The sequence below is a fragment of the Zootoca vivipara genome, chromosome Z2 (genome assembly GCF_965207765.1).
Source record: "Zootoca vivipara chromosome Z2, rZooViv2.hap1.1, whole genome shotgun sequence".
NCBI classification, from domain to species: domain Eukaryota; kingdom Metazoa; phylum Chordata; class Lepidosauria; order Squamata; family Lacertidae; genus Zootoca; species Zootoca vivipara.
Window position 1 is genome coordinate 19,427,099 of NC_142585.1, and position 21,797 is coordinate 19,448,895.

Here is a 21,797-nt window from a genome sequence, read left to right on the forward strand (position 1 = left end):
ACCTGATTCAAAGTAAAAAAAGCAAGCTTTATACCTGCCCCTTTTAATCCTAACAGTGTCAAACAGAGCTCCTTTTGCAAAAGCAGGCTAACAGGGTGATGGACTAGGGCTGGGTAGATCCAGGTTGAAATCCCCATTCACAATTACTTCCCTTGCCAACTTTTCACCTGTATGTGGTCATTCACATCTGCAAAAAGGGAAAGGGAGAGTGAGGGTGATGATTGGATGCCTGGTTTTTCACACGGGGGATGTGTCTTCCTGATGATCTGTGCCATTCACCCGCAAAGACAATGATTTTAAATGGTTCTGTTTCCCCTCTCGACTCCGAGTATATTTCACACCCCAAGCAAATAAAACTTATAAAGTAAAAGTGCCTGGGGGCAATGGCTATTTGATGGTGGGCAATCAAGAACAATAGCACCACTGTAAATAGCAAAAAGGAAATAAGAAAGAATTGGGGAAATAACCATATCCAATATACTAGTTACAAGTAGGTAGCCGTGCTGGTCTGACGTAGTCGAAACAAAAAATTTAAAAATTCCTTCTAGTACCGTGGCACCTTAGAGACCAACTAAGTAAGAAATGTGCAGGAACACGAAAGCTCATACCTATGACAAACTTAAAGACCAATTAAGTTTTTATTTTAGTGTGAGCTTTCGTGAACTTAAAGACCAACTAAGTTTTTATTTTGGTATGAGCTTTTTAGAACTAAAATATCCACCTGATGAAGTTAAACAACAGATCAACAGAGCCAGACTGATACCTAGAGAGAACCTGCTGCAAGACAGACCCAAAAAAGAAAATAACAGAACACCACTAGTCATCACATACAGCTCCCACGTTAAAACAGTACAACATCAGAGATCTACAGCCTCTCCTGGACAATGACAGCTCCCTTTCTCAAGCTCTGGAAGGAAGACCTTTCATTGCCTACAGACAGCCACCCAATCTTAAACAACTCCTCACCCACAATAATACAACCACCAGACTTAATATGGACACTGGTACCAGAGCCTGCAATAAACCCAGATGCCAACTTTGCTGCCACATACACCCAGACAACACCATTACTGGCCCCAACAACATCCAACATACCATCTCAGGACTATTTAATTGCTCATCTTCTACGAAAGCTCATACCAAAATAAAAACTTAGTTGGGCTTTAAGGTGCTACTGAAGGAATTTTTTTTATTTTGTTTCGACTCAGACCAACACGGCTACCTACCTGTAACTATGACAAACTTAGTTGGTCTCTAAGGTGCTACTGCAGGCATCCCCAAACTGCAGCCCTCCAGATGTTTTGGCCTACAACTGCCATGATCCCTAGCTAACAGGACCAGTGGTCGGCAAAGATGGGAATTGTAGCCCAAAACATCTGGAGGGCTGAAGTTTGTGGATGCCTGTGCTACTGGAAGGAATTTTTTAATTTTTTGTTTCATATCCAATATGTGAGATGCAATCACTGCCACTGTCAGGGAAATAAAAAACCATGACATTATTTTTGTAAATCACACCAGGCCGAGATCATTCAAATTTAATTAAACAAGAACCATTTTGGATAAAGTTTCAATAATGATGAACAGGTACAGATCAGGAAACCTCATCCCTACTCCTGTGTTAATTAAAAGTAATGAACATATTACTTGCATTATATGATAAAAGCCTGCTGTAATTAAAGGACTTCAATGACCAGCAAAACACAATGAGGGAGGGGGCCAACAGTTGTTCACAGGTCAGAGTGGTCCATAATTGGGCTGCAGCTGCTGATAAAGCCCCCCCCCATCCTACCCATTGCATCCTACATCCTAGATCAGGGGTCAGCAACCTTTTTCAGCCGTGGGCCGGTCCACCGTCCCTTGGACCATGTGGTGGGACGGACTATATTGGGGGGGGATGAACGAATTCCTATGCCCCACAAATAACCCAGAGATGCATTTTAAATAAAAGGACACATTCTACTCATGTAAAAACATGCTGATTCTCAGACCGTCCGCGTGCCGGATTGAGAAGGCAATTGGGCCGCATCCAGCCCACGGGCCTTAGGTTGCCTACTCCTGCCCTAGATAGTTCCTTTCTTTCTTACAGCTGTCAACAATGGATGGATCATTGTTCCATCAGTAGCTCAGTAGTAGCGGCACGTGACTTGCCGAAGGCCCCAAGTTCAATCAGAATGACCTCAGTCTGAAAATCCCAGAGAACTGCTGCCAGTCAGTGTGAGCAATACAGAGCTAGATGGCCTGACTCCATATGAGGCAGCTTCCTGTGTTGTTCTGCCACTCTTTCAGTTTTCACTCTTATTTTTATAGCATATGCATTTTCAGTTGTAAAGACAGACCAATGATCCAACTCAAAATAACTCCCTATTGCCTGCACCCTGCTCGCCATTCCCTCCATGTACATATGATATTCACATACAGGTGTTTAACGAATCATGTGTAAATATTGAAGGCATTAGGTAATATGATGCTCATTGTCTCTGTGGATTTACTCCAGCAATTACCATGAGTCAATGGATGTGTCTTTGTCATGTTACGGTTTCTGATGTGCACCATGTGTCCTCAGGATTGCCCTTGGTGTGTTGGCCGTAAGTTGCTTAGTTTTTCCACAAGTGCATTGGCAGCTGCCTTCCAAATTTGAGCCAAAACTTGTCTGATGGTCACCAAAACAAGGATTAATAGTTCTTTAAACAATTAGCCCTTTAAAACTTGAGTTTAACCATGCTAGTCTGGGATCACAGAGAACCACTTGACTTGTAATAAGACTTCATCCATTATTAAACTCCAAAAACCTTGAACCACCATGCAGTTCCACCACATGTGGTTGTAAGATCCCAAGCGCTGGGCAACCTCTCCAATATAGTGGGTTTGTTTGAGGGTTTTTTATTGCATATGAGAGCTTTGCAACGCCACCAAGATAGTATCTTTATGCGGTTTTCTTTCAACCTTACAGAAATGGACTTAGATGACTGTTTCCCCCAAAATTTATGCCAGTTAGTTGGCTCAGTATTACACTATAGGTTTGAGTGGTATGGTGGCTTCAAACATAGAGATGGATGCAAAGTATATTATTTGATGAACTGTCAGTCAGTTTCATCTCCAAGGCTTTATATCTCACCTTCAAAACTTTTACAGTCAAAATATTATTATGCATACAATCGTAAAATAAATAAATCACTAAATAATATATAGTTTTATGATTAGAAGTTTTGATAGGAAGGGCTAATTGAGCCAGGGGTACTGCAGGCAACTGCCTTACACCATCTCCAAAATATTGTGGGGGTTTTGTCTGCAACATCTCATTGATGCAGTAATAGTGAATTTATACTGGGCTGTGCAGACATCGTTCTGCTTTATTAGTTGCTCTGTGATAGCACCCCAATGCTACCACCGTTTTGCTAGCTGCAGAACTCTTGCACTGTAGCACAAGGAAAGTGAGACAAAAAAGTAGACCAGGGATATTTATCGTATGAAAAGTTACAGGCTTTCAGCAGGAAGCAATGTGGCATGCACCAATTTGCAAATGAAGCGTATGTCAACAGCAAAACACTGGCAGGTGCAAACAGTCTTGAAAGCATAATTGTGTATATGCAATTTTGAATGAGTAGGTAATTATCTGAAAGGGAATACTTCCTTCCACCCACCGATCCCAGTGGGGCAGTTCGGTGATGTGAGACTCTTAGAGGGTCTCCCCATTTTTTATGACAATACGTGTTCCTTCCAGTCCTGCTGTCCTTCGTTAATGTATCCCTTTTGCCCTGGACTATTTAACTTGTCATGCCTAACATTCAATCTGTTGATTGATTGCAAGAATTACAAATCTACCCTGTAATAACTCTGGGCAGTAGCAAATCTTAACCATCTTGACCATGTCAACAAAAAGGTGGCTAAAACGTGTACCAACCATTCCAGACCCTACAATTGGCAAGTGAGGTATTATTGGTGGTGGTGCCACTAAGGGCTGTTGGTTGGCATTGACCCATGACAGGGCCTTCTCAGTGCTGGCTCCAAGTTTGTGCAATGCCCACCCTGGTGAAGTGCATTGATCTCCCTCATTATTGAGTTTCAGGCATTTGATTGCTGGATATTGTTTTTACCATTGATGTTTGGCACCCTAAGCACCTTTGGGAGGAAGGGATGGATAACAAGGTATATTCCTACTGGGTATATTCCGTACTGCATCCAATCCAGCATTGTTAGAATCAGCTTTTTAAATAATGTCAATAATTAATTCCTTATCCTTGTGGCTGCAGTGCATCTCAGCATCTCACAAGCCAAAGCAGAGTTGAGTAAGATTGTCAGCTCTTCAAAGGATGAGGTTTCAGTTCCTTGCAGATCCTAGCTCCTTTCCATAGAAAAAGCAGAACAAAGAAAACTGATGTGAATCAGGAAGCCTCTCCTTCTTCTAGGAACCATGTGGCCTCAGGGATACCTTTCTTGGTTTCAGCCCTCCTACCCACTTGCAATTACAACATGTGGGTGGTGTGCCAAACGTCGCAGCCCTTTAAAAAGGGCTCATTCCATTGCCGCCGCACCCCCCCCCCCAAGTTCAGGGGGCACCTTTCCTCCCTTTGTATTAGTAATAAATTATGAATGGCGTATTTTGGTACAACACTAGCTTATTTGGGATTTATTATTAAATTGTTTTGAATTGCTTTTGGTTGCATGGTAATAACGTTCTGATGATTAAGAAGGTGTGGGTTTGCTTGTTGTGAACATCACTTTATAGTAGTGTACAGAATACAGAAGACAGTTACACAAATAAAGTGACTGGCTGAAGTATTATACTGCATACTGAGGCTCTGCGCCCAACCTGGATCCATCCCTAATTAAACATTTGGGCAGAAGGTGGGATGCAGCAAGGAGACACTGCATCTCCTTCCCCACTGCTCTTGACCACACTGCAGAGAGGACTGAAACTTCCACTTTGCAGACTGGATGCTGCTTTCCTGTAGGGAATGTGCTAGTGAAGCAGACCCTTCCTGCCTCTCTTTCCTACCTACCTTCACCATGCAGCTAGGCTGCCTTTTGACAAATCCTGGCTGGCTCAAGGTGGGGCAACCTGATCCAGGGCAAGCTGGCCTGATTCAGTTCTGGTGCACAGCCCTGGCGGTACCTCATGCACATGAAGTTACGGATGAAAAGCACAACCTAACTACAGTTGTACCATGGAAGTCGAACGGAATCCGTTCCAGAAGTCCGTTCGACTTCCAAAATGTTCAGAAAACAAAGCGCGGCTTCTGATTGGCTGCAGGAAGCCCCACCAGACGTTCGGTTTCCAAAAAATAGTTCGCAAACCGGAACAGTCACTTCCATGTTTGCGGCGTTCGGGAGCCAAAACTTTCGAGAACTAAGCTGTTCGAAAACCAAGGTACAGCTATACTTATTTGTGTCATATACCATCAACACTGCGATCCAAGCACATTTTGGCTCCTTATTGACAATGGCTAACAGCGTTAGATTCGGTTCGAAGAGAAGGAGCATTCAAGGGAAGCAACAGAACCACAGACCTCAAGTACTAAATCATTATATTCTCTTTGGTGCAAATGACATACATTTCATTTTGTTTGGTCCATGGGAACTGGCCAACGGTGTACCCAGTCAAAAGGTGCTTGGAGTAACGTATGGGTTTATCAACATCATGAAAAACAGACATACAAAGCACGATTTAGAACCTCACATCCACAAGACATGTCCCCACAGGCTCAGAAGAGGAATGTGTGTGGGAAAACACTTGATCCATCATATGTTCCATCATGTTCATTTGAACAGTCCTAGATTTACTAAGGTGTGCCTTCCAAGAGACTAAAAAGCTATCCATGGCTTCTTCCACCATGAGCCATGGGCTGGGAACTCCCAAGTCCAAGTTAGGGAGGAGTCAACAACTCCTTCTCCAACACTGTTCTCAGTGTTCTGTGCAAATTGTGGGAAGCTGGGGACCCCAATTTCCCCAAATACATTTTCAAGTAGGGGAACTAGTCTCCAGCACAGATAAAAATTACAGGTGCCTTGGCCTGGCCTGGCCTTGAAAGCAGCAAAGAAAAACCACGTTAAGTAGGGGACCAGGAGCCCTATACTACGAACGCCACAGTCAAGGACAGAAAACCCTCTCCCACATCTCACAATATGATTGTCCTGTCAGAACCCTCACCCCCTCCCAAAAAAACCCCTGATTTCCCTGAGAAAGGAGAGAGCATCCTATTGCCTAAACTTCTCAAGTAATTTTGTAATGAGAAAGGAAGAAAGCTAAAGGCGCAGCTGGACTCTCTATCAGCTTTGGCCCTGTGGGAGGCAATTAAGTCCCCTTGGGGTGCAAGTGCGTGCGGGGGGGGGGGGCAGGCATCAGAACTCCTCCAATATCAGGTGCAGCTGCCTGCTGCTACAGGTGGGGCACTCTTCGTGTTTCTGCTATCACCAGGACTCAGGCAACACACGCTAGGATGTACCAGGCACAACCCATCCTCCAAACGCCTTCTCCAGGTATAGTGCCATGGCCAGAGTCAAGTGGTCATTGTAGGGTCCTGCCACCACCTGGATGCCCAAGGGGAGGCCTTCCTTGCTCAAGCCCAGTGGGCACTGGGTCACTGGTAAGCCCAGTATGTTGAAGATGGCTAAAAGGGGAACAGAGAGAGAAAGGAATTAAGGATTCAAAGCACTTCTTTGCAACAAACAAACAAGAATCCAAGACATTTTGATTCGCTGCTATCTAGAAACATTCCCTGAGAATTTGGAATTTATCATACTGGTTTTAAGTGCAAATCAAGGGGTTCTGCACTGGCTAATGAAACACAATATGTTACAGAGGTCCCTAATAAACAAAGTACAGTTAGCTACATACCCAGAGAATTCCTAGAATCAGGGGGTCAACATAAGCCCATGGAAAAGTTGTATCACTTTGCTTGGAGGTAGCAGGACTGTGGAATTGTATCGTACATACAGCACACAAATGGCTGCATCATACGCTATATCCTGTTCAGTGGGTGCACACATGCAAAGAAAACCAGATTCACCCAAATGGTGAAATACAATTGCTGCATGCTGCCTTTTTCTCCTGGCCTCCTGATTCCTCTCCTTTTCCTGTGTTGAATTTTTACACTGTAAGCTCCTTAAGGCACTGACCTGTCTACTTGTCTTGTACTCTGCAAAGCATGATGTACGCTAAAAGAAGTGCGTACACATGAGTAATACATGCATATGCAAAATAGGAACTCCTTACCTGTGTAGGCAAAATTGAAAGGCATTCCCAGAGGAGTGTGGTGCTTGGGAGCAACTACAGGGTGTGAAGGATATAAGAGGACACCATCATTTCCCAGTAGATCCACCATCTCAGTCTGCAGACTCTGTGCCATGCTTGCTAGCTTAGCATTCACTTTGGGACTGTATTTCACCACCTTCTCGGTTAATCCTAGTGCTAAAGAGCACAGAGATGCAGGTAAGTTAAAGACAAACAGCAGTCACTGCAAAAGGCTGTGCCATATATAACATGATATACTAGAACAGGGGTGATGTGGTGCCCTCCAGATATTGCTTCGACTACAACTCCCATCATCCCTTGGCACAGGCCACAGCCAAGAGCAGGTACACAAACGTTTGAAAACAACTCTTTTAGTTCCTGCCTTTCACTCCCAAACTTCCATGGTACAACTGGATGAGTTGAGGATCGCCAGTCTCTTTAGTCAATGTGGCACCCACCCTCCGTATGTTGTTGGACTCCAGCAGACATCAGCCTCCAACCTGCATGGCCAATGGTCAGGGATGATGGGACTGGCATTACACCAGCATCTGAAAGGCCCTATGTTGGCTATCCCAGTCCTAGATTGTAAGCATCACCATCTTCCTTCCAAATATATGATGCTACCTTCTGGTCCCAAGCATTATTATATACATTTCTTTGCCAGCGCTCCACATTTAGTTACCAGGAAATTGCCAGACAGCCTGGATAGAACTAGCACATCAAAGAAGTGCAGCTATCTTAGAATAAAACTCTTAAGTTTAGAGACAGGACATTACCAATGGCTGGGATGGTGTGTGAAGACATCCCTATCATCCACTTCAGCAGCTCCCATGACGGCCACACTGGCTTTCCGTGATCCCCAAGAAGATCTGTGAACGTTTCCGTTTCCTGTAATATGAATATGAAAGGAGAAGCAAGGAGGAAGAGAATTCCGTAACGTTTTCTGCTTCTAGCTTTTTAAACTACAGTGGTACGCCGACTTACGAATTTAATCCGTTCCAAATGCACATTCGTATGTAGAAAAATTTGTTAAGTCGAATCGCGGTTTCTCATTGGAATGCATTGGAAATGGATTAATTCGTTCCGGAGCCTAGAAAAAAGCCCCAAAGCCGTGGAAAAAACAGCCGCAGCGGTCTTGCACCACGGAGCAGGGAGCGCCGCGGCGGCGAGGGCAATGATCCGGCAAGAGGCCGGCAGGGCAGTGGAGGTGAAGAGGGTCTCCCTCACAGAAGCCGGCAAAGCGGCGGCGGCGAGGGCAACGATCCGGGCAGCGAGAGGATTGTTGCCCTCGACGCCACTCTGCCGGCTTTGCTGAGACCGCTTTAAAGCCGCGGAACAGCCGATCAGCGGCCGCATCTCAGTGCTCAGCTTTTCGCCCCCCGCCGCCGCGCTTCCTGCTTCTTCTAGGGAGCCTTTCATCCAGCCCTCTTCACCGCCGCTGCCCTGCCGGCCTCCTGCCGTGTCATTGCCCTCGCCACCGCTGCGCTCCCTGCCCCCTTCGGATGTCGGAGAAATTCATTAGCGTGCGGCCATTTTTCCCCTTCATAAGTAGAATATTTCGTAAGTAGAGTCATTCGTAAGTCGAGGTACCGCTGTAGTGTATTTTAAGCATCGGTTGCAGCCTGTACCAAACCTCCTCTCTCAATTTTACAAGGTACAATGACAAATAAATAAACCTTTCATAGTGAAGCAAGAGCTATGGAAGGAGGCATGGGCCCCCATCTGCACCAGATGTTTAAAAGACGTTGTCACTTTGAACAGTCATGGTACGGCATCTCCCAAAGAGTGTAGTTTGCTAAGGTTGCTGAGCATTGTTCGGAGACCCCTATTCTACTCCCAGAGCTACAGTTGCCAGACTGGTTTAACAATCAATTCCTTTTCTAGATGGAAAGAAGATAAAGTCCATACCAGAGAAGAATGGCAAACTAAGCTGTTGGATTATGCCGAAATGGCGAAACTGGCCAGAAAGCTCAGGGACCAAGAAGACCAAAACTTTAATAAGGAATGGGGAAAATTTACAATCTACCCGAGAGACCACCGTAAGCAGATGAAAACGTTAGCAGGATTACAATATGTTACCAGATTATTTTCAATGAATCCGGGGACAATTTTTTTTTTTAAGCTGAGTAGCAACAGGGTGTCAATAGTGGGGATGGTGAGGCAAAAGACCCTGGGCCCAAGCACACATGCATATTGTATAAAGGTGCAAAGTCCTTCTTTTGCACTCTGTGAAACATAAATGCACAGAGTTTTTTTAAAAACTGGGCAACGGCATGCCGCCCACCCGTGACTCCCAAGCCTTCCCCAATCTCCTTCCCCCTTCCCCCTTTGTTTTGACAGATATGGGGAGGCTCAGGAGTCGCAGGCGGGCGGCTGTTGCCCAGGAGGGACCAGCCTGGTAGTGCAGTTGGCTCTGGCTGGCTTCAGGAGCTGCTCTCTGCTCGCTGTCGTGGTACAGGAAAAATGGTGGGCACCACGGCAGCGAGCAGCTCCTGAAGCCAGCCAGAGCCAACTCCGCTACCAGGCTGGCTCTGGGCTGCTGAGGCTGCTGCTGCCACGTTTCCCGGGGACAGATATGCAAATCCAGGGACTGTCCCCAGGAACCAGGGGCATCTGGTAACCCTAGATTACAATAACACTTGTAACGTAGAAAGTATTATGGACAAAAATTGAGAGATATAAAATTTGGATGATTAAATAATATGCAGTTGAAAAGGTTGATAATAGGACCCATGGAGGGGAAGGTGGGAAGTACAGAGATTTGGAAGAATCTCTAAATATTGTTCTGTATTTTGTACTGTTACAATTTTATACTTGTAAAATCAAATAAAAAAATTTTATAAAAAAAACAAAGCAAAACAATCAATCCCTCTTCCCAGGGAATTCTGGTAATTGTAGCTCTGGGAGGGAAATGAGGATCTCCTAGCAAATCTCTTAACAAACTACAGTTCACAGGATTCTTTGAGGGAAACCATAACTGCTTAAGGTAGCATGATACTGCTTTAAATGTATAGTGCAGATTGGGGCCCATGGGAAGGACTAAGTACTTTTTAGAACCATGTGCTAGAGAACATTTTAAGTGCACGGAAACCTCCATGTGAAGATCAACATCCCTGAAAGACAATTTGTCCATCGCTGCTGTTCTTCCCCTGTTGCAGGTAGGCTTACGCCCTAGTTTGCACTTTACATACCTGCCCATCACTGTCCTTGGAAGACATCATGACAGACCAGATCTGGAAGGAATACTTCATTTTGTGAATATTCACAGGCTGTACTTGAACACCCAGGTCAGCCTCCAGGTGCTTTACCACCTTGAAAACATAAGAGAGAGAAAATAACAGCCATAGAGTAAACAGTTATTAAAGGAGGAATTGAAAGCCTGGGGGCCAAAGGGCATTCAAGAAAAATATAGGATTCTTCTCATTCCACACAGACACAGTACACCAAAACAATATTATCACCAGTACATCAGAGTAAGGAGGACTGGAAACACCTGGACATTCACAGGTGGATGTCTGAACTTCTGAGGAACTCCACTCTGCTTCAGGCTACATGATAGGAAGATAGTGTCTGCGGACTTTGCTATGCAACAACTTTTTTCAAGTATGTGCATACATCACTCAGTTGTAATCACAGGGTGAAGATGGTATGCATGTGTGAACTCTTTCTCACACACAGAGAGAAGGATAGAGAGTGGTTCTCCTTAATCTTTGGTACTTTTACTGCAACCACTAGTGAACGTAGGGGTTGCTCCCTACACTCCAGCTTCAAGACTTCCACAGCTCACCAGAACATTATGTAAACGTACCCTAAACTTAGCTATCAAAGCTCCACAGTAGCCCTTACATTTCCCATTTTGATTTGGCAATCCTACTTCCAAGATAATTGCACTGCTTTGGGGCTATTTTATGCTATCTTTGTATTCATAATCTTGCTGCACGTTGAACTGAGACTTTTTCCCCCTGTAAAAAATGCATTTAATTATTATTAATAATAAATATAATACAGCCAGTAGATATACAGCCAAGGTTTAAGGAAGGGATTGTTTCCTATCTGGAGATGCTGGGAATTGAACGGGGCAGGGGGCTTCTGCATGCAAAGGATATACAGCGGACGCTTGGGTTGCAAACATGATCTGTGCGGGAGTCACGTTCGCAACCCGCAGCGTTCACAACCCGCGTCTGCGCAGGTCACAATTCAGAGCTTCTGCGCATGCGCCAAAACCCGGAAGTAACCCATTCCGGTACTTCCGGGATCAGCGTGGAACGCAACCCGAAAATATGCAACCTGAAGTGGCTGTAACCCGAGGTATGACTGAACTCTACCACTGAGCTATGGACCTATGCATGATTCTGAAAAAAACAGTGCCCAGGTACGCTGGGGCACACGAAGGCATGCACAGGGAAATTTGCACAGACTGACTCAGCTGCCATTTACCAAATGCCTACCTAAACTCCCTGATAACTGTGATGGCCCTCAAGCTTTTAAGCTACCAGATGCAGTTTCCTCTTACATTCCGATGAGCCTGAAGAAGCTCTTTGTCCACTGGGGAAACAAAGACAGAACCTCCGTCATGCTCCATGGAGTAGAATTTCACATTCTTTAGAGATACTTTTTCATCCAGCTTCAACCTGAATAGGAAGGAATAAGATGGCCACAAGTCAGAAGCGAGGAGCATTTTGGTGCCGTCCTCAATTCAAGTCCACAGAGTGGACCAGCTCCTTGATGTACACCAAGTTCTTATACCTCGGTTTAAGTACGCTTCTGTTTGAGTACTTTCAGTTTAAGTACTCCGTGGACCTGTCTGGAACGGATTAATCCACTTTCCATTACTTTCAATGGGAAAGTTCACTTCAGGTTAAGTACAGACTTCCGGAACCAATTGTGTACTTAAACCGAGGTACCACTGTAATCAACTCTTGGTAAAAAAAATGTTACAGCAACAGAAGGCGCCAGACCAGTGGGGATACTGTCCTCCATTAGGCAGATCAAGGCAGAGGATGCTAGAGGGTACAGAGTAGCAGCAAAGTAATGGATAACAGAGTCAGGTGTGCTATGCAGCCAATACTGCACCCCCTAAGCAAGCCTGGTGCCCAGAAGCGCAGTGAGGGATGCTGTTACACAGCCAGTGTGGAAATAAGATTTAAGGGCCAGTTCAATCGGCTTTCCTACATGGTATTGTTTGGGGGGTGGGGTATTCTGACCTCTGCCTTAGTTAGCCCTGTCCCTCACTGTGCAGATCTCTACCATCAGGGGCAAAGACAGCTGGTGTCAATAATGACAGGCGCCAAACACATTTGCACCTCCTAGCAGGCTAGGATTCACTTTATGCACTGCAAAAGTATTAAGAACCACCTACTTTGTAATGCCTGACCCAGCCATGACCCTCAACAGGGGTTCCAGGTCCTCTGCAAAACGGCACATTGGGCCAGTGCACAGGAACTTTGTCCGAATGCCCACAGCATTAGGGAATTGGCCGTCATTGGGAACCACACCTAGACGAACACACCGAGTTTAGCTTTGCATGAATATGCTACCTCTCCCATACACAGAGACACAGAGCACTGCATTGAAGGCTAGTTTAGGTCCAAACCAGAACCCTAAACAGTTTTCTGACAGAAAGGACACTCCTACTGCCAGTTACTTTGAGACTGCAGAACTGAAGAAGGCACACTCGGGTCCACCTTCTGTTCCACACAGTGAACATTATGGCAACAGGGATAAAAGAATCCTGGCCCCATCCTCTGGCCAAAGAAGGAGCAGATGTTGCAAGTCTTGCTCTCTTCCCTCCTCCCATTGCTTTTGTATTAGTCTGTGAACCTACAGGCAGGGGCATTCCTGTCTTTTAATAGCCATGCAATGCTTTAAAAAAGTTTTCAACAGGATACCGTTGCCAGATTTGGACTTGCTGCCTCCACTACTGAGATGCCAATTTGTGTGGCCAAGACAGCCAGGCCTTCAGGAACAGTAGGTGACTCTCCTTCTGAACTGGATGCCCAAATTAAATTCCCAAAAGGCTTTTACCTTAAGGTCCAGTTGACCTTCCCACACCATGCATGAACCAAAGGAAATAAATCCTAATTCTTGAGAGGTAAGAGCATCAAGACAACCTACAACTGTTCTTTCTGTCCTTTCTTTTCGTTAACTTGGTGAAAAAGAAACAATGAGAAATGCGCATTTGGTACCAGTGGTGGGCTTGTGTCCAAAGATGCCATTGAAGAAAGCCGGCATACGGATGCTGCCCCCAATATCCGAGCCCACACCGATCACAGAACCAGCAGCTGCCAGAATGCAGCCTTCTCCTCCTGGAGGGGAAACAAGGGACAGATTGGCACTGGACCACAGACATATCTGAGTAACCCCGCACTTGCCACTCACAGAATCTGCTCTGGGAGACCGAAATACACATGGAGAAACAGAGAGGGCTAATCAGATTTTTATTCAGAGATTGTCTTGCTACTCGGTACTAATCTCTAATACTTGCAGATCCAATAAAATAGAAGCGTCACTGAGGTTCTACGCATACCTAACTTGCAAACTATTATAGGTGGCTTTCCAGTCCCCAATCCCTATACAACCCTACCTCTATGCTGTATCAAAGACAAAAATAAGCAACGTATTCCCAACTGCCCTCCATTCTTGCTGAGTTCTGGTCACTTGTTTAAACCCCCATCACATGAGCAGTTGAGATGAGTTGTGATCAGCCAGGACCAATTTAGTGCAGCATGTGCTCACAAACGAGGTAGTCCACTCACCTGAGCTGCCTCCTACGATGCGATCTAGGTCATATGGGTTGTTGGTCCGGCCATAGACCCGGTTGCTCGACTCAAACCACATGCACAGCTCGCTGCAGTTGGTCACACCGAGTGGGATGGTGCCAGCCTGCTTTACCCGTGACACTACTGAAGCATCAGATGTGGAGATCACGTTACGACGGCTAACCAGTCCAGAGGCATTGGGCAACCCTACCGCAACAAGGGAAACAAAAAGGGGGGAAAGAGTCAGAGGTTCCACAATAGCCTAGTGCAGGGGTTAGCAAACTTTTTCAGGAGGGGGCCGGTCCACTGTCCCCCAGACCTTGTGGTGGGCCAGACTATATTTTGGGGAAAAAATATGAACGAATTCCTATGCCCCACAAATAACCCAGAGATGCATTTTAAATAAAAGGACACATTCTACTCATGTAAAAACATGCTGATTCCCGGACCGTCCGCGGGCCAGGTTTAGAAGGCGATTCGGCCGCACCCGGCCCCCGAACCTTAGTTTGGGGACCTCTGGCCTAGTGCATTGCTAAACGGCAGCTATAAGGCAAGAGCCAAGGGAGTAGCTGCCTCCCAAGTATCTGGGAAATGATGCAATATGGTGGATACACACTATTTCAGCAATGTTTAATCAAGCAGGAATCTCTGGTTTTATTTGGTAGGCGTTTTTCATTTTCCGTAAACCATTTGCAGCCTGTAGTAGGTGAGATAAAGCTCATCTTTATCATCTTTCCAGCTGGGGAAAGCAAATGCTCCTTTTAGCAGTGGAAGGGAGAAAGGTAAGTAATGAACAATAAAAAATAAAAAATCTAATACAGTACAGTGGTACCTCTACTTACGAATAACTCTACTTACGAATGTTTCTACTTACGAATGGAACTCCGTCCGCCATCCTGGATGTGGTTTAGATAGGATTTTTTCTACTTATGAATTTTTAGATAGGGTTGCTTCGACTTGCGAATTTTTCCTACCAATGCATTCCTATGGGATTCGACTTACAATTCTTTTCGACTTATGAATGTGCGTTTGGAACGCATTAAATTCGTAAGTAGAGGTACCACTGTAATGGTTTTTGCTCACTCTGTGCTTTATAACCCACCTCCTCCTTTCCAGCCAGTTCCTTGATCTTTTAGCACTCTCTCTGTGCTCAAGTATACAAGCAAGTACACAGTCCTCAAACCAAGAAGTATCTTACTTGTTTTGTATATGTGAGAGGTATGGCTTAGCCAAGGAGGAATCGGTTTGCGGGGCGCAAACCACAAATAGTTAATCTCATCCTTGGAGACTCCAGTGGTACCTCCTTAAGAGTGCAAAAATCGGCTGTCTTTATTGGAGGAGGAGTATCTTGTTTAACAAGTTTGGGACTACACCCTCTAAGCTGCAGCAACACCAGAGAATTGCTGGTTGCAGACAAAAACCTGGCGCCCTCAGAGCAGCTGGATTTTAGCTTAGTCTGCAGAATTACATGAAGGAAAGATAACACAGCTTTTCCAAAACACAACAATTGGAAACATTCTTCTTCTTCCAAGAAGTTCAAGATAGCACATGTCCACCTCCTAATTCATCCTCACATTTACCCTGTGATGTAGGGTTAGGCTGAGAGAGCACCATGGGCCATTATGGCTGAGTGGGGGATTTGAACCTTTGTCTTCCAAGTCCATGAGTCACCCACTCTTAGAAGAACATCCTTGGGATTCAACTGATTCAAGCACCATTGTTTAGATACATTTGGCAGTCACTATTTTATAAGATCTCATCGACAAAGTTTTAAAAGAATGAAGGAATGCCGATTTAAGAAAGCAACAAACGAAATGTCTTAAGGGTTGCTCTGTTACCCATTATTGTAAAATATTCATACTGAATATTCATACTGTAAAATATTCATACTGAATATTCATACTGTAAAATATTCATACTGAAACAAATCTATGAAAAAGATAAATTAAATGAGGGAAGACTACAGACTGCAGTCAATAGGTGGGTGGAGGTTATACAAGAGAACACACCGTATAATGCAAAGGCTTCTTTGATGGTGATAGGGACCCCCAAGAAGGGGAACTTTTCCTTCAGTGACTCTTCATCATCTTGCCCCTCAGAGAGCAGCTGGTCGACTTGATGAGCTTCCTGGAGGGCATCCTCAAACCTGAGAGGGGTGGTTGGGTAAGAGCCAGAGGAAATAAGAGAAAACCCGTCAATCTCTAGAGCCTGGATCCTAACTGGTCTTCCTACAATGCTCATTTTGTCCCACACCTATTGTTCCTCCCAAGTTCCATCTCTAGAGCCACAGCCAGAGGTGAAGCTGGGGAAAGACTTCAGAGAGAGCCTAGAGGAAACAAGTCTAAATGTTGCTGGTTTTTTGCTTTGTGTGATCACCACAGCTTTGCAACTTTCTCTAGAAATATTTGCTTAACAGCAAAGAGGTTCTTAACCTCAGATAAACAAAACAGGGTTCTGTCTCCAGGTTTCCCCTCAGGTATGCAGCCCCTTGCTATTTCCTACCTGGGAAAGAGGACAAATGGTCAAATGGCATTTAAAAACCCTTAAAAGAAGAACATGATTATATACAACAGAGAGAGAGAATCTCCACCTTGCAGCCAGTTGTGGTCTACAGGGGATCTGACTCATTAGACCACCTCTCCAAACTACAGCCACCTGCCCACCAGCAAAGGATGACATTAGCTGATAGGCATGTTGGGGTCCAAATATTCCACTGGCAATGCAGATCCCTGCAGGAAGAACGTCTAAACCAGGGGTCCCCAGACTTACCGCGCAGCGGGCCGGTGCCTGCCGCGCCAACCGCGCGGCGGGCCGGAGGGCAGGGGAGTGCGCGCGCAACGGGCCGGAGGGCGGTGGAGTGCGCGCCCGTGCGCATGCGCACACGCACACGGTCGGGGAAAAAATCGCCGAAAATCGCTTGTGCGCATGCGTATGGGCCTCCCCCGACCCGGAAGTGCATCGGAAATGACCTCTTCTGGGTCGGGAGAGGCCCATACGCATGCGCACAAAGGATTTTCGGCGATTTTTTGCCGATTTTTAAGATCCTCGCCGCGCGCCGTAAGAGCGGGCGGCGGCAGCGGGCGGCGCCGCGGGCCGGATTGGGAGGCCGATTGGGCCGCATCCGGCCCGGGGGCCGTAGTTTGGGGGACCCCTGGTCTAAACCATACACCCATTGGTTGGTGAATGGGAGGCTCATTATTGCCAGGTGCTCTTTTGTCCCACCCTGTGAGAGGGGCCACCTATCACATCACCTTTCTCCACCATGCCCCTGCTTGTGAGTTTTCCAGGGGCATTTGATCAGCCGCTGTTGGGAGACAGAGCACTAGGTGAGATGAAACTTTACCCCACCTGCCTGCCCCACTCATCCAGTAGGCCAGATTTCATGTTCTTAGTCTGAATACAGGATGCCCAAGGTCAGCGAAAGGTTCAGAAAGCACAAGTACTTCCGAGAATGAGCAGAGCTCCCTTTGTTTGGATTCGGAGAAGCTACAAACTAGTTACTTTTGCTATGATTGTGTAGCAAATCATAACTATGCGAGCGCTTGGAAGAATTCTTCAGGAACTGCATTGACACAAAGTAGGTCAACATGTGAGACAGCAGAGAATCTCTAGCGGAGCACCACATCTGCCTGCCCTTTTTCCTGTCAGAAGCAGAAAGTATAAATTCCATCACTCACCTGTCTTTTACAACCGAAAGTATAAATTCCATCACTCACCTGTCTTTTACGACCGCATTGATCAACGGGTTGACTTCTTTGATCCTCCCAATGTATGTTTCAATAACATCAATACATTTCACCTGCAAGGGACAAAAGGTGGTCATAAAATTGATGCAATCTGGCAAACATTCAGAGTAGCTAAGGATCGTATGTGCTGAATATTGTGTTTTCTTTCATTAGCAATTGGCACCGTGCCATGGATAGAATGCAGGGCTTGGACCAAGGAAACCAAGGTTCGAATATTCTATAATAATTTAATAGTGATGATGATTCGTTCTTTATATGCTGCTCAAGGCACTCTGGGCAGCTATGAACTTTAATGGATCAGACCAAAGGTCCAAATAACCCAGCTTCATAAAATGGTTTACAGATGGTTCTGTGAAGCTCACAAGCAAGGGAAAACGTCCATCGCACGTTCCCTGCTATTACTTGCCAGTAAAGTACTTGTCAGTGGCAAACGATCTCTGAGAAAGGAGGCTCTCCACATGGCCTTCAGTCAGTTGCTGTATTTTAGCCTCACTTCACTCACCTCACAATATTTGCATGTTTTCCCTCAAAGAATACTCAGAACTGCATTTTACCCACACTGAGCTACAACTCCCAGCACCCTTAACAAAATATAGTTTCCCACAGGTATTTAAAGCAGGCAATGTGCTCTAAATGTTAACTGAATATTAAAGGTATTGAGGTGGGACATAGAGTCTATAAATTAAGGGCATTTGCTGATGATGTGGTACTGACACTAGAACAACCTTTGGAGAGTGTTCCCAAAGCATTAGAAGAAATTAAAAGGTTTGGAGAAGTGGCAGGTTTCAAAATAAGCTCAGATAAAACCAAAATGTTGATCAAAAACATGGATGAGCAGTCAAAAAAATTTTTTAGAAAGGATGTCTGGTTTAAAAATAGGCAAAAAGGTTGTATTTGGGAATTTGGCTGACAGTAAGAAATCTTAACCTATTTGAAAATAATTACTGTATTTTTCCGTGTATAAGACTAGGTTTCCCCCATAAAAATAATGTCAAAAATTAGAGGGCCATCTCCTCCCATTTTCTTAAATCTGAGTCCCCCCCCCCAATAGGGGCATCTTATAGACGGAAAAATACGGTATATTAAACTGTGGAAAGAGGTTAAGAAAGAGTTGGAGATATGGGGGAGAATATGGGAAACCTCCAGATGTTGCCAGACTACAATTCCCACAAGGCATAGAAACCATGGTCAATGGCTGGGAATGATGGGAGTTGCAGTTCAGCAATATATGATGATGACACAAAGTTTCCCCACCCCTGAGAAAGATGCACAACAGAATGTAAGGACTCAAATGAGCCCATTTTCCCGTATAACCATGAAAGACAATTACTGTATGTTATTTGCCTGTGTCAAAAGTCTATGCCATGGTAACCCCTGCAGGTTTTGGATAAGTTATAATATGAACAGTTCTTGGAGACTTATTTGAAAATCTTCTAAATGAGAATGTACACATGATTTCTCCTAAGATTCCAAACCTCTTTACAATACACACCAAGCAAGTCACTGGAAAAAACCACATTCCTTTAAGGAAGGGAGGGGCAGGAGATGAGATTCTCATTACCGATCTCTTGCCCTGACACAAAGCAACTGAAGAACAATGTAATGTTTGTTTAGAAGCAAGTGTTGATGAAACAAATTTGAATTCACTCTTGCAAAAGGTATATTTAGAATTGGAGGAGAGGGCACATCAGCATCAACAGTGGTACAGTTGATAACCTTCTTAAATTTAGATTTTCAAAAGTAACTTGCTGAGAGTAAAAACTGCCTCCAGGTGACCAGGCTGGTTTGTCATTTTCCCACCCAGCCTAAAAATCGGTAATACAGGTGGATAAAGTAAGGCAGCCAGCATCATTGTGGACTAGTAACTCTCTATCCCTAATAATGATTTGCATTAATCTGCAAAACAAAAACTAAACAAAAAAACACCTAAAAACAGGATGTTTATAGGTTTCTCTTACTCTTCTCCAGATGCTTTTGGCTATTTCAGAATTGCTAGAATAATTCTATGATGTGCAGATACATCAACAACCCCAGTGAAAAGTATTCAAGTAGAACCAATCCAAATTTATTTCATCATGAACACCAGCAGGGCTCATTGCAGATTTATTTATATCTGCCACAGAAAAGTGGGCAGAAGGTAACATAGCTGCCAAGTTATCCCTTTTTTACAGGGATTTTCCCTTATGCTGAATAGGCTTCCTCGCGAGAAAAGCGAAAACTTGGCAGCTATGGAAGGTAAACAGCAAGAGCATGGCAGGCTTTGCATTTGCTGGGATTTCTTTAAAACATTTATTTAGTGGGTAAACTGAAGGCAGACAAGACCCTTATCAAATGAGTATAATGTTCAGCAAATGAACTTTAATGCTGCAGAGATAGTGGCTTACCAAACCGTCTACAGAAGTAGAAAAGTTTCAGATATTGCATTTTTAGGAGCTGGATTTCTCCCCCCACCCCCAGCTCTTGGTCTTTCCCACATGAATGCTACATGCGTGGTGTCAGTAGACCATTACCATGGATGGCTAACTGTGCTGAAGGAAGATTGAATGGGGCGACAAATGACATTTTTAAGGCTTCTGCAACCAGGAAAGCTCCAACCATCAGTGTGGAAGCACTGCCAGCAAAGAGCACCCCAATGCACCCATCCAAACAGTGAGCGGAACCAACCACTAGTGGCGTCCCCACCAGCAGAAATCTCTGAAACAGGGTGCTTCAGGGGTGGGGCTGAGCCAGCGCAGAATCCTATGGATCCTCTGCTGACCCTGCTCCTGTCACATAATGGCAACAGGTGCAATTCTGGTCACTTCACTGTGCTAGAAAGAACGCTAATGCAGCAGATGGGTATTTTTTTGCTCCCTCCACCTTTTGAGTGCCCAATATTACCTTCCCTTCACCATTCTGGTTGTAAAAGTGGTACTTTAATAGTAAAAGTACTATTAAAGAGTACTCCCTCTTTCCTTTAACTGAAGGGAACATCGCCCACATTCTTGCGAGAAATTTGTTTTTTCTTTGCAAGCAGGTGGAGCATCTAATAGAACTACGTGGACTTAATATTCTACCGGTACATGCAAAGATCCTGGGATTCATGTTAAGGGCTTATGTTGATTGATTTATTCTGGAAGGTTCACTCCTTGTGCCTAGGCCAAGAATCTCCCACTTCAGATCTAGATCCCATACCCCACAATCAAGCTGCAAAAAAATTAAAAAGAGAGCAGCAAGGCTGTGGGAGCCGACATGCCCCTGCTACCTTGGAACAGAGGACTTAGTATTCCACACTGGATTTTGTGACACACCTTCATAAGCAGATCCTCGGAGTCAAGCTAGGATATATGGAAGCCTAGGTGGTCTAGGAACATGGGGCATTCATGAAGGGCTAGGAATCCCCAAGCTTTGCCTTGGAGTAGACCCCCCTCCTAGCAAAACTACAGTGCCCAGCAGCCCTTGCGCGGCGCTCCCATCCCACATCTCTCTCTCTCTTTCTTTCTTTCTCTCTTTCTTTCTCTCTTTCTCTCTCTCTTTAACTCAGAGACGGGCTGGCCGGGGCCTTACCTCCCTGCGGCGGATCCGCCGCGCCAGCTCCACTGCGGACAGCAACAGCAGTGGCTGTTCCGGCGGCGGGACGGCGCGGGCTCTGCTGGGGCCAGGAGAAGAAGAAGCAGCAGCAGCAGGAGCCGCCGCCGCCGCCCTCAATGGGGAGCGGAGGGTAGAGGCGCGCGCGGCCAGGCTGAGCAGCGCGAGGAGGGCTCCCGAGAGGAAGCGCAGCACCAGCACGACGCAGCGCTCCGCGCGAGAGAGCGCCATGGCAAAAGAGGTCGGAGCTCCGGGGCAATGCTGCCGGATCAGAGCGGAAGGTGCGCGGCCACGCCCACTCGGGGGTGGGTGTGAGGGGCCCGCCGGCGCCAAGCTCCGCCCCCACCGCTCGCCCCTCCCCGTCGCCGAGATTTAAATCGTCAGAAGAGGCTAGGTAGTTTTTCCTCAGTCGGAGGAGGGAGAGTTAAGAAACAGAAACAAACAGCTCCTAAAGTACCCTTTTTAAATGAATGAATGAAAATAAAATAAAGTACA

General features: G+C 45.5%; 1 protein-coding gene across 1 annotated transcript; it reads right to left on the bottom strand.

Annotated features, from left to right (window-relative positions):
• Window positions 1-5,508: 5,508 nt before the first annotated feature.
• Window positions 5,509-21,597, bottom strand: FAAH2 (fatty acid amide hydrolase 2). Its single transcript, XM_035113305.3, has 11 exons — window positions 21,282-21,597; window positions 17,706-17,788; window positions 15,999-16,135; window positions 13,987-14,196; window positions 13,417-13,536; window positions 12,591-12,726; window positions 11,745-11,862; window positions 10,423-10,542; window positions 8,008-8,119; window positions 7,214-7,408; window positions 5,509-6,608 (listed from the first exon to the last, which is right to left on the bottom strand). Exons 1-11 carry the CDS (start codon window positions 21,531-21,533, stop codon window positions 6,433-6,435), a joined length of 1,659 nt encoding a protein of 552 aa, XP_034969196.3. The 5' UTR covers window positions 21,534-21,597; the 3' UTR covers window positions 5,509-6,432.
• Between the last annotated feature and the right edge of the window lie 200 nt (window positions 21,598-21,797).